The sequence below is a fragment of the Osmerus eperlanus genome, chromosome 6, assembly GCF_963692335.1.
Source record: "Osmerus eperlanus chromosome 6, fOsmEpe2.1, whole genome shotgun sequence".
Classification (NCBI taxonomy): Eukaryota; Metazoa; Chordata; class Actinopteri; order Osmeriformes; family Osmeridae; genus Osmerus; species Osmerus eperlanus.
Window position 1 is genome coordinate 4,592,491 of NC_085023.1, and position 15,818 is coordinate 4,608,308.

The window sequence follows — 15,818 nt, forward strand, 5'->3', positions numbered from 1 at the left end:
CTCACATTCAGGTTACATTTACATTTAGTCATTTAGCAGACGCTCTTATCCAGAGCTGAACTAGTTAAAGCTGGTGTTTGTGTCTACAGGGGAGTATCTTTCCAGGAGCAGGGTTGTGACAAATATATGTAAAGCAACATTGTTTTGGTGATGTGGGCCTCACAAAAACACAGATGTGTGCCCCAGTCATGACCCTGCTCCAGTTATGACCCTGCTCCAGTTATGACCCTGCTCTAGTCTAACCCTACTAACCCTAGTTCTGCCACCAGAATTAAGAGTTTACTCCTCCCCTCTACCAACAACTGTACTACAAGACTGTCTTCATAATCACATCTCCTAGCCCACAGTACCTGAGGAATGGTCTCTGGCTTGTTGTTTGTTGAGATTTTGACTTTTGTGAAGACTGAATAAACTTTTCAAACTCTGCTGAGATTCCTGACCAGTTTTTGTACTTGGAATTTGGAGAAAACTTGAATAAAAATACACAACAGCAGGTTGTGCTCTGACATGAATAAGAAATGCTGCATTGATTCATATGGGCCCAAATACATTTAAACACTATCATTATAATCACAAATAAACTAAGACAAATATATTATAATTTAGGAATGCTGAGTCCCAGTAGAGACAGCTTCTTCACAACATGTCACCTTCATCACATAACATTGAACACCAGCAGAAGTCAGTACATACCCTTCCTCATTAGAAGGTCCTCCTCCATCACTGAAATTGAAAGGTTCAGGCATAGACCTGTCACTCTTCATGGACACACAGCTGGGTGCAGGTGAGGCTGGTCTCTGCCGTTTGATCCTTTCAACAAACACAACAAGTCACTAAAGTAGACACCACAGATATATCCATACTTTCTGCCAATATGTGTTGCTAAAATGATATATTTTAGTAGGGATGTGATGAGGGATACTTTAGTATCTACAGTCAGCAGCTCTAACCCTGTGTTTTAGTAGGGAAGTGATGAGGGATACTTTAGTATCTACAGTCAGCAGCTCTAACCCTGTGTTTTAGTAGGGATGTGATGAGGGATACTTTAGTATCTACATTCAGCAGCTCTAACCCTGTGTTTTAGTAGGGATGTGATGAGGGATACTTTAGTATCTACAGTCAGCATCTCTAACCCTGTGTTTTAGTAGGGATGTGATGAGGGATACTTTAGTATCTACAGACAGCAGCTATAACCTGTGTTTTAGTAGGGATGTGATGAGGGATACTTTAGTATCTACAGACAGCAGCTATAACCTGTGTTTTAGTAGAGATTTTACACGATAAAGCAAAGGGCTACATTGGGATTTTAGATGATAAATATTACTTTATAATTTGCTTCACTAAAAAAATCATTCTTCACCAGTTACCAGCATGTCCCCTTTCATGGTTCCTTCCCAAAACATTAAACTGCTCCGTATTACAAAAAAAACATGTGATGGCCTGGCCAACTGTAAACACGTAACAACTAGACAGTAAAGATAATAAACTGTAGGGGCAGTTGAGGCTGGCATGTTGTGCTCTGATACTGATATGTAATGTTGTATTGATTCATATGGGCCCAAATCCATCTAAACACTAATAACTAATGAACTATGATACAATATTATAATTTAGTAATGCTGAGTCCCAGTGCAGATGGCTTCTTCACATCATGTCACCTTCATCACATAATATTGAACACCAGCAGAGGTCAGTACATACCCTTCCTCGCTAGAATGACAAACACTAGGAATAGTTAGTAGGAATGTCAGAAGCAAATTACTACTTTATACTTCCAGAACTACCAGGTCACCTACATCACATATCACTGAACACCAGCAGAGGTCAGTAGATACCCTTCATCATTAGAAGGCCCTACTCCATCACTGAGTCTGAAAGTTGGAATGTTATTAACAGATCATGTTCTTACCTCTGTTTAGTAGTAATGTCTTTGTCTCTGAACACCACAGGTCGACCCATAGACCTGTCACTCTTCATGGACACACAGCTGGGTACAGGTGAGGCTGGTCTCTGCCGTTTGATCCTTTCAACAAACACAACAAGTCACTAAAGTAGACACCACAGATATATCCATACTTTCTGCCAATATGTGTTGCTAAAATGATATTTTTTAGTAGGGATGTGATGAGGGATACTTTAGTATCTGCAGTCAGCAGCTCTAACCCTGTGTTTTAGTAGGGATGTGATGAGGGATACTTTAGTATCTACAGTCAGCAGCTCTAACCCTGTGTTTTAGTAGGGATGTGATGAGGGATACTTTAGTATCTACAGACAGCAGCTCTAACCCTGTGTTTTAGTAGGGATGTGATGAGGGATACTTTAGTATCTACAGACAGCAGCTATAACCTGTGTTTTAGTAGAGATTTTACACGATAAAGCAAAGGGCTACATTGGGATTTTAGATGATAAATATTACTTTATAATTTGCTTCACTAAAAAAATCGTTCTTCACCAGTTACCAGCATGTCCCGTTTCATGGTTCCTTCCCAAAACATTAAACTGCTCCGTATTACAAAAAAAACATGTGATGGCCTGGCCAACTGTATACACTTAACAACTAGACAGTAAAGATAATAAACTGTAGGGGCAGTTGAGGCTGGCATGTTGTGCTCTGATACTGATATGTAATGTTGTATTGATTCATATGGGCCCAAATCCATCTAAACACTAATAACTAATGAACTATGATACAATATTATAATTTAGTAATGCTGAGTCCCAGTAGAGACAGCTTCTTCACATCATGTCACCTTCATCACGTAACATTGAACACCAGCAGAGGTCAGTACATACCCTTCCTCGCTAGAATGACAAACACTAGGAATAGTTAGTAGGAATATCCGAAGCAAATTACTACTTTATACTTCCAGAACTACCAGGTCACCTACATCACATATCACTGAACACCAGCAGAGGTCAGTAGATACCCTTCATCATTAGAAGGTCCTCATCCATCACTGAGTCTGAAAGTTGGAATGTTATTAACAGATCATGATCTTACCTCTGTTTAGTAGTAATGTCTTTGTCTCTGAACACCACAGGTCGACCCATAGACCTGTCACTCTTCATGGACACACAGCTGGGTACAGGTGAGGCTGGTCTCTGCCGTTTGATCCTTTCAACAAACACAACAAGTCACTAAAGTAGACACCACAGATATATCCATACTTTCTGCCAATATGTGTTGCTAAAATGATATTTTTTAGTAGGGATGTGATGAGGGATACTTTAGTATCTACAGTCAGCAGCTCTAACCCTGTGTTTTAGTAGGGATGTGATGAGGGATACTTTAGTATCTACAGTCAGCAGCTCTAACCCTGTGTTTTAGTAGGGATGTGATGAGGGATACTTTAGTATATACAGTCAGCAGCTCTAACCCTGTGTTTTAGTAGGGATGTGATGAGGGATACTTTAGTATCTACAGTCAGCAGCTCTAACCCTGTGTTTTAGTAGGGATGTGATGAGGGATACTTTAGTATCTACAGTCAGCAGCTCTAACCCTGTGTTTTAGTAGGGATGTGATGAGGGATACTTTAGTATCTACAGTCAGCAGCTCTAACCCTGTGTTTTAGTAGGGATGTGATGAGGGATACTTTAGTATCTACAGTCAGCAGCTCTAACCCTGTGTTTTAGTAGGGATGTGATGAGGGATACTTTAGTATCTACAGTCAGCAGCTCTAACCCTGTGTTTTAGTAGGGATGTGATGAGGGATACTTTAGTATCTACAGTCAGCAGCTCTAACCCTGTGTTTTAGTAGGGATGTGATGAGGGATACTTTAGTATCTACAGTCAGCAGCTCTAACCCTGTGTTTTAGTAGGGATGTGATGAGGGATACTTTAGTATCTACAGTCAGCAGCTCTAACCCTGTGTTTTAGTAGAGATGTGATGAGGGATACTTTAGTATCTACAGTCAGCAGTTCTAACCCTGTGTTTTAGTAGGGATGTGATGAGGGATACTTTAGTATCTACAATCAGCAGCTCTAACCCTGTGTTTTAATAGGGATGTGATGAGGGATACTTTAGAATCTACAGTCAGCAGTTCTAACCCTGTGTTTTAGTAGGGATGTGATGAGGGATACTTTAGTATCTACAGTCAGCAGCTCTAACCCTGTGTTCTAGTAGGGATGTTCTTTAGGCTTTCACTTCTAACAGCTTTTAAATTATAAATATTTTTTTGTCTGTTAATACATTTGTATTGGAGAGACATAAAAACATTTTTAACAATTGATTCTCAGAATTTCAACCAGACACTGAAGAATCATATCAGGGTCCACCTCACACAGGGCTGCATGTTTGCTAGCAGCCTGCTTTAGACACTGCAGCACTCCTCCACCCAGGAGTTTAAGACCTTCTGGTCTCAAGCAGTCTAAGTGGGCTGAGCCCCGCCCGGTCTGTGCTCATACCAGGCCTGGTACCTGAAGGGCTTTGACTCTCATGCTGTCTGTGTGTGTGTGTGTGTGTGTGTGTGTGTGTGTGTGTGTGTGTGTGTGCATGGAGGTTATGACTAGGGTGACCATACACCTGTGTATGTGCGTGTGTGTGTTTGTGTGAATGTGTGTGTAGGGAGGTTATGTTTGTCAAACAGTCACTGATCTCTTTTTATTGCATGTAAAGCTATTATACAAAAACTCAGTATTGACATTATATGTCAAGTATTTTAAAATGGGGAAGTTATAACTACCTGGGCTGCATTTCCCGATAACAATGGATCGTAGCAACGATCGAGCAAAATAATGAAACCATCGATATTTCTTACGTGCGTTTCCCAAACATGCTCGTAAGGAGTAGGCTAATATATGCGCTTTCAAGAGCTACGAATTTTCAAGAGACACTTAAGCTACGGTGTCTTTGGGAACACCCGTAAAACTAAGATTCGTCGTACGATGGATTCTACGATCAATTTAGGCTTACGACGCTTTCGGGAAACGCAGCCCTGGTTAGTTTAGGACTGGTTTAACTGAAGGCTTCCACTAGGAGCAGACGTCTGTGTTCTAAGCTCACATTCAGGTTACATTTACATTTAGTCATTTAGCAGACGCTCTTATCCAGAGCTGAACTGGTTAGAGCTGGTGTTTGTGTCTACAGGAGAGTATCTTTCCAGGAGCAGGGTTGTGACAAATATATGTAAAGCAACATTGTTTTAGTGATGTGGGCCTCACAAAAACACAGATGTGTGCTCCAGTCATGACCCTGCTCCAGTCATGACCCTGCTCCAGTTATGACCCTGCTCTAGTCTAACCCTACTAACCCTAGTTCTGCCACCAGAGTCAAGAGTTTACTCCTCCCCTCTACCAACAACTGTACTACAAGACTGTCTTCATAATCACATCTCCTAGCCCACAGTACCTGAGGAATGGTCTCTGGCTTGTTGTTTGTTGAGATTTTGACTTTTGTGAAGACTGAATAAACTTTTCAAACTCTGCTGATATTCCTGACCAGTTTTTGTACTTGGAATTTGGAGAAAACTTGAATAAAAATACACAACAGCAGGTTGTGCTCTGACATGAATAAGAAATGCTGCATTGATTCATATGGGCCCAAATACATTTAAACACTATCATTATAATCACAAATAAACTAAGACAAATATATTATAATTTAGGAATGCTGAGTCCCAGTAGAGACAGCTTCTTCACAACATGTCACCTTCATCACATAACATTGAACACCAGCAGAGGTCAGTACATACCCTTCCTCATTAGAAGGTCCTCCTCCATCACTGAAATTGAAAGGTTCAGGCATAGACCTGTCACTCTTCATGGACACACAGCTGGGTGCAGGTGAGGCTGGTCTCTGCCGTTTGATCCTTTCAACAAACACAACAAGTCACTAAAGTAGACACCACAGATATATCCATACTTTCTGCCAATATGTGTTGCTAAAATGATATTTTTTAGTAGGGATGTGATGAGGGATACTTTAGTATCTACAGTCAGCAGCTCTAACCCTGTGTTTTAGTAGGGATGTGATGAGGGATACTTTAGTATCTACAGTCAGCAGCTCTAACCCTGTGTTTTAGTAGGGATGTGATGAGGGATACTTTAGTATCTACAGTCAGCAGCTCTAACCCTGTGTTTTAGTAGGGATGTGATGAGGGATACTTTAGTATCTACAGTCAGCAGCTCTAACCCTGTGTTTTAGTAGGGATGTGATGAGAGATACTTTAGTATCTACAGTCAGCAGCTCTAACCCTGTGTTTTAGTAGGGATGTGATGAGGGATACTTTAGTATCTGCAGTCAGCAGCTCTAACCCTGTGTTTTAGTAGGGATGTGATGAGGGATACTTTAGTATCTACAGTCAGCAGCTCTAACCCTGTGTTTTAGTAGGGATGTGATGAGGGATACTTTAGTATCTACAGTCAGCAGCTCTAACCCTGTGTTTTAGTAGGGATGTGATGAGGGATACTTTAGTATCTACAGTCAGCAGCTCTAACCCTGTGTTTTAGTAGGGATGTGATGAGGGATACTTTAGTATCTACAGTCAGCAGCTCTAACCCTGTGTTTTAGTAGGGATGTGATGAGGGATACTTTAGTATCTACAGTCAGCAGCTCTAACCCTGTGTTTTAGTAGAGATGTGATGAGGGATACTTTAGTATCTACAGTCAGCAGTTCTGTGTGGGGAGTGCTGTGGGTGCATTGTGTGGGGAGTGCTGTGTGTGCATTGTGTGGGGAGTGCTGTGGGTGCATTGTGTGGGGAGTGCTGTGTGTGCATTGTGTGGGGAGTGCTGTGTGTGCATTGTGTGGGGAGAACTGTGTGTGCATTGTGTGGGGAGTGCTGTGGGTGCATTGTGTGGGGAGTGCTGTGTGTGCATTGTGTGGGGAGTGCTGTGGGTGCATTGTGTGGGGAGTGCTGTGTGTGCATTGTGTGGGGAGTGCTGTGGGTGCATTGTGTGGGGAGTGCTGTGGGTGCATTGTGTGGGGAGTGCTGTGGGTGCATTGTGTGGGGGGTGCTGTGTGTGCATTGTGTGGGGAGTGCTGTGTGTGTGTGTGTGTGTGTGTGTGTGTGTGTGTGTGTGTGTGTGTGTGTGTGTGTGTGTGTGTGTGTGTGTGTGCATGGAGGTTATGACTAGGGTGACCAAACATCTGTGCATGTGTGTGTGTTTGTGTGAATGTGTGTGTAGGGAGGTTATGTTTGTCACTGATCTCTTTTTATTGCATGTAAAGCTATTATACAAAAACTCAGTATTGACATTATATGTCAAGTATTTTAAAATTGAGAAGTTGTAACTACTTAACACATTCACAAGTTTATACTCGAGGTCCCTCTAGTATTGTTCTGTTGACCAACTGGTAGTCGTGCATTTTGTCTGGGAAAGTTACAGTGTTGTACAGGTTTTTCTTGCCTGTTTGTTGTGATTGTGTCTCTGTGTTGGTTAAAAATCCACATTAAAGGTGGACTGGTAGGTTGTGGTCCTGTCCCTCTTTGATCAAACTTTGAGGAAGAAGGATTCCCTCGAATGTAGGAATCTTTAACCATCACACAATGCACACACAGCACTCCCCACACAATGCACACACAGCACTCCCCACACAATGCACACACAGCACTCCCCACACAATGCACCCACAGCACTCCCCACACAATGCACCCACAGCACTCCCAACACTCCCCACACAATGCACCCACAGCACTCCCCACACAATGCACCCACAGCACTCCCCACACAATGCACCCACAGCACTCCCCACACAATGCACCCACAGCACTCCCCACACAATGCACCCACAGCACTCCCCACACACACATGCTCTGGTGTCCACTGATTCAATTTGTTCTCTGCGTTTTCCCCAACCTTCCTCCACAGCAGCCAGGAACAGGAGCCCCTAGTTGGGCAGCCTATCAACAGTGGTCCAACACCAGGTCCAACTGTTGTTGGCAGGAGAGCATGTTTTCTTGTACAGGGGTTATTAGCGGAGGAACCCCAAGTGAGCACAGGTAGAACATGCTCCACAGAGAGGCCTGGGAGATAACCCACTCCAGCAGGAATCAAACCTTCTTGATGTGTCAGTATTAACCACTATGTCACACAACAAGGAGGTCAAAGGGGGTTGATGTGCCTATTGGTGGTCTGTTGGTTATGACCACTGAGCAATAGAGTGAAGACTAACAGCACATCCTAATGACATATTTAATATCAGCTCCCACTCACTGTGTAGCTCTACCACATGGTCTGAACATCAGCCAGGCTGGGAGTTCTGACTTTTGTTCAGTAGAAATGTGACATTATTAAAAAAAATATGAATAAATGATACTAAATGAGTATTTGTTACCTTTACAGTGAATACCATCAGAGGTCAGTACATACCCTTCCTCATTAGAAGGTCCTCCTCCATCACTGAAGAAGAGAGGTGGTTCCATGGACCTGTCACTCTTCATGGACACACAGCTGGGTACAGGTGAGGCTGGTCTCTGCTGTCTGATCCTGTTAGAAACAACACATATTACAGTACAAAGCTACTTTAGGTAAAGAGATAAATATATTCTAAGGAGATGAAATAGGTTGATCATCATAGCACTGGATTAGATTAGTCTTTAGATAAGTACAGAGAAAGGTCTCACTGTCCCAGAGAAAATGTTATTATTAATAGACCAGGTTCTTACCTCTGTTTAGTAGTAATGTCTTTGTCTCTGAATGTGACAGGTCGATCCATGGACCTGTCACTCTTCATGGACACACAGCTGGGTACAGGTGAGGCTGGTCTCTCCTGCTGGATTGGGCTTCAACACAACAGAGACAGACCTTCAGTCTCTCATTTATTCTGACTAATGATGATGTCATGATATCACTGCTGAGCTCTGAGATGGAGAACAGTCATGAACAGTTATGGATTCTCATCTTACCTCTTAGCTTTGGTGTTCATGTCATGTTCCCCAGAGAGACTCATTTTAGAGGCAGGGACCCCCTCCTCTCTCTCCCCAGAGAGACTCATTTTAGAGGCCTGAACCCCCTCCTCTCTCTCCCCAGAGAGACTCATTTTAGAGGCAGTACCACCCTCCTCTCCCTCCCCAGAGAGACTCATTTTAGAGGCAGTACCACCCTGCCTCCACTCTCTAAAATACAGAACGTTCCTCTTCAGGGTCTGATTAGTAGAAGTATTTTGGAGCCAGACCTGTAGACCTGTAAACAAACAAGTTAGAATCCAACCTTATTAAACTGCTACCTCAAGAGAAGAAGGATAGGATAACTTACTTTTTACCCTGATTCATAACACCCTTCTATGATGTAAACAACTCAATTAAAACACATACAGAACAACAACTGATCATTAATAAACATTGACAACACACCAATGTAACAAAAACAGTATCTTCAGTATCTCAGTCATGTATCTCATACTGACATAAGAGAAGACAACCAGCTCCACTCCATCATACTGCACCATCAGCTGTACTGAGCACTACCTCACTTCCTCTTAGAAAACCTTCATGGACCTGTCACATGTCACATTTCTCTGTGGATGTACGTTTGTTTTTAATGTGTGAGGAAATATTTATAATTAGTTGCTAAACGGCCAACAACACCATGTTTGGTTAATTATATGAAACAATAAAAGTGATCTTGATATTATTACACCATAGTGAGTTAGTTATAACTTGTTGCATGTTGGCCATTAGACTGAGCGAAAGGTCGTTTCATTTCCTGTTAGAAAACTGTAGTACTAAGATGCCATAACTCTGAAACCTCACCTTCTCTTTTACTTTATGTGTACATTGATACTGGGAAAGTTTAAAATCTGCTTTTGAGTTTGAGAATCTGTCTTACACATTCTTGTTAAAATATAACAAGAATGTAAAAAATATTTTGACTTTCACTTTCACCTCACCCCCCTCTTTCATTTCAGGCCACACCCACCTCCTTATATGAGCCAATAGGAAACAGGAGGAGGAGCTGAAACTTGATCCTGAGAGCAGGAGCTGAAAAGAGACAAGCACACAGGAGAAACACCACACATAAGAAATGTAATTATCTATTTCATTATATAATGTATATAGTTGATTTTAATGAATCCACAACATATGGCTAAGAAGCTACAATTATATGAATCTATATGTAATGTATGACGCTAATGTTCACATTTCAGTAGGACATGATTATTAATATCACGGGGTTCTGTTCTGTCTCTGACACCTAAACTGATGATTCAGTAGAAAAAAGCAGCTTTGCTTTAGATCTAGAATAGTTACTTACAGTTTTTTCCAACTGCTAACACACTAAAATGACATGCACAGCACAATTATTTAAACTGACACACCCCTCTTTATCACTCACAGTGTGTTAGACACCCCCCTCCCAAAACCTATTTTCAAGTTTCCAAAAGTCTAAACACATTTTCTACTTTACACACATTTTGCAATTCAAAATGGCACTTTTTAAATGCACTGAACACAGTTCTCTGCATAAGACACAACAATCTGACATAAAGTCACATGTTTGCCATTTCAAAACACTGCCATTCAAAATGACACTACATGAGCTAATTGGCCAATATATGTGCCACCTGGCCAAACACCTCAATGGTCAATTGTTACCACTTCAATCAGGAAGTAAACACTATGAAAAGACCACAGGTGAGCACCTTTTTTTTTTTACAACAACAATGGAAGACGTTGCAGGAAGAGAGAGGGGGAGAATGAGAGGGGGAGCAAGAATGAGAGGGGGAGGAAGAATGAGAGGGGGAGGGAGAATGAGAGGGGGAGGGTAGAGCTGGTAGAGGAGTTCATCACAACAACTTTCAAATTAAATCAGAGAAACATTAGTTGCTCGAACATCTAGACTGGAGTACAGGTATGTGACCATTTAGACTGGAGTACAGGTATGTAACCATCTAGACTGGAGTACAGGTATGTAACCATCTAGACTGGAGTACAGGTAACCATCTAGACTGGAGTACAGGTATGTAACCATCTAGACTGGAGTACAGGTATGTAACCATCTAGACTGGAGTACAGGTAACCATCTAGACTGGAGTACAGGTATGTAACCATCTAGACTGGAGTACAGGTATGTAACCATCTCGACTGGAGTACAGGTATGTAACCATCTAGACTGGAGTACAGGTATGTAACCATCTATACTGGAGTACAGGTATGTAACAATCTAGACTGGAGTACAGGTATGTAACCATCTAGACTGGAGTACAGGTATGTAACCATCTATACTGGAGTACAGGTATGTAACCAACATGTATTTCACACTACTTAACTCTTCAGGTAGGAGGGCCCTGGGTGTACTGTCAAATCAGAACATCAATATACTGTAGCTGCTACAGAATACAGAGTATTGTCTATCCATCTACACCTGCCTACTGTTACTGTGAGCTATTAACTCATGTGTTTACACAGTTAAGGCTACTAACTCATATTTACATAGATAGAGCTACTAACTCATTTATATACACAGAGCTACTAACTCATATATTTACACAGAGCTACTAACTCATATATTTACTCAGTCAGCTGTACTGAGCACTACCTCACTTCCTCATACAACAAGCTACACTCCATCATACTGCACCATCAGCTGTACTGAGCACTACCTCACTTCCTCTTACAACAAGCTCCACTCCATCATACTGCACCATCAGCTGGACTGAGCACTACCTCACTTCCTCTTACAACAAGCTCCACTCCATCATACTGCACCATCAGCTGTACTGAGCACTACCTCACTTCCTCTTACAACAAGCTCCACTCCATCATACTGCACCATCAGCTGGACTGAGCACTACCTCACTTCCTCTTAGAAAACCTTGATGGATCAGTAACCTATGACGTGTGTCTGTGTGGAGGTATGATTATCTATGTTTATAGAGTTTACAAGATTACAGCAATGTCATTGTAAATATAGGATTTAGAAAGACTTGATAAATGACCAACAACAGCATGGCTGGTTGATTAAGTGAAACAAAAAATGTTATTTTGATCTTGTTAGATCGTAGTTGGATGTCGGCCATCAAACTTGAGCAAAAGGCTGTTTCACTTCCTCTTAGAAAAATCTGGTTAGTTACTAAGATGAAGTAACTCTGGAACATCACATTCTCTGTTCATGTATGTGCACAATGATACTGTGAAGGAATATTGTAAAATCACTTACTTTAAAGTCTGCTTTTCAGTTTGAGAATCTGCTTTACCGATTCTTGTAGTCACAAAATGGATCCTGTGTAAAATATTTTGACTTTCACTTTTACCTGTGCCTCACCCCACGGCTCTCATGTCAGGCCCCACCCACCTCCATATATGGACCAATAGGAAACAGGATGAGGAACACTCCTGTGTATATACACCAATGGGAATTAGGAGGAGGAGCTGAAAGTTGATTCTCAGAGCAGGAACTGAGACAAACACACAGGTGAAAAAACTGAAATTAGAAATTAAATAATCGATTATGTTTGATTATTTTATTTAATTGATTTGAATAACTCAACAACAAATGGCTAGGAAGCTACAGTTACATCAATCTATTTTTTTATGTATGACGCAATTCAGTATGATTATCAATATCATGGGGTTATGGTTTGTCTGTGACAGGCTAAATGATTTGTATAATATTATTATGTTAGTCCTAAAAGAATGATTCAGTGTGTTAAGCTTCAGATATACATTAGTATTGGGGGCGGCTGTGGCTCAGGGGGTAAAGAGGGTCGTCTGTTAATCGCAAGGTTGGCGGTTCGATCTCCGACTCCTCCTAGGTCATGTGCCGAAGTATCCTTGAGCAAGACTCTGAACCCCAAGTTGCTCCCGATGGGCTCGCCGCCGTAGGTATGTGTGAGTGTGAATGGGTGAATGAGAGGCAACAATTGTAAAGTGCTTTAAGTGCCGCTAAGGTAGAAAACGCCCTATATAAATGCAGTCCGTTTACCATTTAGTAACTTGAAGGCAAGCCTGCAGTATCACAGTCTTAGACTGACATCTAGTGGACAAAAGTGGAAAATGTGGCTATTTAGTCCTGATGACATGACCATGCTGCCCACCTCCCCTGTAATATCACGTTGCTGAACACATTCAGTTGAGGCAGCACTGCCAAGTCCCTCCAGCAGGGGAGCTGAGTTCTACACCCTAGTTTCACACCACACACCTGTTATTAAGTAGTGTGGTGAGACATTATCATGAACAGTGTTTCACACCACACACCTGTTATTAAGTAGTGTGGTGAGACATTATCATGAACAGTGTTTCACACCACACACCTGTTATTAAGTAGTGTGGTGAGACATTATCATGAACAGTGTTTCACACCACACACCTGTTATTAAGTAGTGTGGTGAGACATTATCATGAACAGTGTTTCACACCACACACCTGTTATTAAGTAGTGTGGTGAGACATTATCATGAACAGTGTTTCACACCACACACCTGTTATTAAGTAGTGTGGTGAGACATTATCATGAACAGTGTTTCACACCACACACCTGTTATTAAGTAGTGTGGTGAGACATTATCATGAACAGTGTTTCACACCACACACCTGTTATTAAGTAGTGTGGTGAGACATTATCATGAACAGTGTTTCACACCACACACCTGTTATTAAGTAGTGTGGTGAGACATTATCATGAACAGTGTTTCACACCACACACCTGTTATTAAGTAGTGTGGTGAGACATTATCATGAACAGTGTTTCACACCACACACCTGTTATTAAGTAGTGTGGTGAGACATTATCATGAACAGTGTTTCACACCACACACCTGTTATTAAGTAGTGTGGTGAGACATTATCATGAACAGTGTTTCACACCACACACCTGTTATTAAGTAGTGTGGTGAGACATTATCATGAACAGTGTTTCACACCACACACCTGTTATTAAGTAGTGTGGTGAGACATTATCATGAACAGTGTTTCACACCACACACCTGTTATTAAGTAGTGTGGTGAGACATTATCATGAACAGTGTTTCACACCACACACCTGTTATTAAGTAGTGTGGTGAGACATTATCATGAACAGTGTTTCACACCACACACCTGTTATTAAGTAGTGTGGTGAGACATTATCATGAACAGTGTTTCACACCACACACCTGTTATTAGGTAGTGTGGTGAGACATTATCATGAACAGTGTTTCACACCACACACCTGTTATTAAGTAGTGTGGTGAGACATTATCATGAACAGTGTTTCACACCACACACCTGTTATTAAGTAGTGTGGTGAGACATTATCATGAACAGTGTTTCACACCACACACCTGTTATTAAGTAGTGTGGTGAGACATTATCATGAACAGTGTTTCACACCACACACCTGTTATTAAGTAGTGTGGTGAGACATTATCATGAACAGTGTTTCACACCACACACCTGTTATTAGGTAGTGTGGTGAGACATTATCATGAACAGTGTTTCACACCACACACCTGTTATTAAGTAGTGTGGTGAGACATTATCATGAACAGTGTTTCACACCACACACCTGTTATTAAGTAGTGTGGTGAGACATTATCATGAACAGTGTTTCACACCACACACCTGTTATTAAGTAGTGTGGTGAGACATTATCATGAACAGTGTTTCACACCACACACCTGTTATTAAGTAGTGTGGTGAGACATTATCATGAACAGTGTGAACATCATGAAGCAGATTATTACACTCTGACCAGAAGTTCTGCTCTCCTGTGTAAACCTGCCCTATCTCCCCTGTCCCCTATAGACCTGCTGTACCTGGACTGACCCTCACCTGTCACTGACCACCACGCTCCTATAGACCTGCTGTACCTGGACTGACCCTCACCTGTCACTGACCACCACCCTCCTATAGACCTGCTGTACCTGGACTGACCCTCACCTGTCACTGACCACCACGCTCCTATAGACCTGCTGTACCTGGACTGACCATCACCTGTCTGACCACCACCCTCCTATAGACCTGCTGTACCTGGACTGACCCTCACCTGTCACTGACCACCACGCTCCTATAGACCTGCTGTACCTGGACTGACTCTCACCTGTCACTGACCACCACACTCCTATAGACCTGCTGTACCTGGACTGACCCTCACCTGTCACTGACCACCACGCTCCTATAGACCTGCTGTACCTGGACTGACTCTCACCTGTCACTGACCACCACGCTCCTATAGACCTGCTGTACCTGGACTGACCATCACCTGTTCATGAACATGATTCTGGATTAACCCTTAGTACGTCTGATTCTTTGTTCTGATTAAGTTATACTTGGATTCCACTCTTGGCCTCAATATTTGTACAGTGTTGTTGCCAAATGTCATAGCCGGTCTCCTTCCCTGGCCACTGTTAACTCATAACACAGTACATCCTCTTCCTGTCAATCAGCACAGGTGGGAGGTCCTTAACCACTGACTGTTTAGACAGTGTTGCTAACACACATTAGCCTAAGATCACATTTACAGACACACTAGACATGTTTAATGGACATGAAACAATGTTATATTGTACAGCCTAGGATCTATGCTGTCAAACAAACACACCTGCAGTATTTGAAAGGATCAGACATCAGAGCAGGGTTAGGGATGCTAATTTACATCATAACCTATTCTGGACTGACAGTAAATCATCCACTCTCCAACATGTGAATAAACACCATTCTACTGACCTTTATAAAACTCTGGTTTCACCATCAGCCTCCTCTCTGTGATCCATCTGGTTCTGTGTGTGTCTGACAGTAATCTACACTAACATACAGTACATATTTGAATGTGTCACACCCACATACATACACGCACACACACTTGTGTTTGGACCAGTTGATCCTGTTTGGAGTCTTGTGTTAACATACTTCTGTAAGAGTGCATGCAAGCCCCAACAAGAGTTGGGGCTTGCATGCACAC

General features: G+C 42.0%; 2 protein-coding genes and 1 long non-coding RNA gene across 3 annotated transcripts in view; 1 reads left to right on the forward strand and 2 right to left on the reverse strand.

Moving 5' to 3' along the window:
• Nucleotides 1-15,657, reverse strand: part of LOC134021968 (NACHT, LRR and PYD domains-containing protein 12-like) — a 248,064-nt gene extending 232,407 nt beyond the window's left edge. Inside the window, 1 exon segment of the mRNA XM_062463092.1 lies at nucleotides 15,584-15,657. The gene's annotated coding sequence lies outside the window, so the exon portion shown is untranslated.
• LOC134021969 (NACHT, LRR and PYD domains-containing protein 12-like) overlaps nucleotides 1-15,818 on the reverse strand; it is a 267,074-nt gene that overhangs the window by 46,724 nt on the left and 204,532 nt on the right. Inside the window, exons 8-12 of the mRNA XM_062463098.1 lie at nucleotides 8,310-8,426; nucleotides 5,692-5,808; nucleotides 3,002-3,115; nucleotides 1,910-2,023; nucleotides 694-810 (exon numbers count right to left, since the gene is read on the reverse strand). Of these exons, the coding sequence (XP_062319082.1) occupies nucleotides 694-810; nucleotides 1,910-2,023; nucleotides 3,002-3,115; nucleotides 5,692-5,808; nucleotides 8,310-8,426 (579 nt within the window). The remainder of the gene's footprint in view (nucleotides 1-693; nucleotides 811-1,909; nucleotides 2,024-3,001; nucleotides 3,116-5,691; nucleotides 5,809-8,309; nucleotides 8,427-15,818) is intronic.
• LOC134021981 (uncharacterized) lies at nucleotides 11,757-15,101 on the forward strand. The gene is made up of 3 exons (XR_009930603.1): nucleotides 11,757-11,793; nucleotides 12,223-12,353; nucleotides 14,663-15,101. It is a non-coding gene; the product is annotated as an uncharacterized LOC134021981 (long non-coding RNA).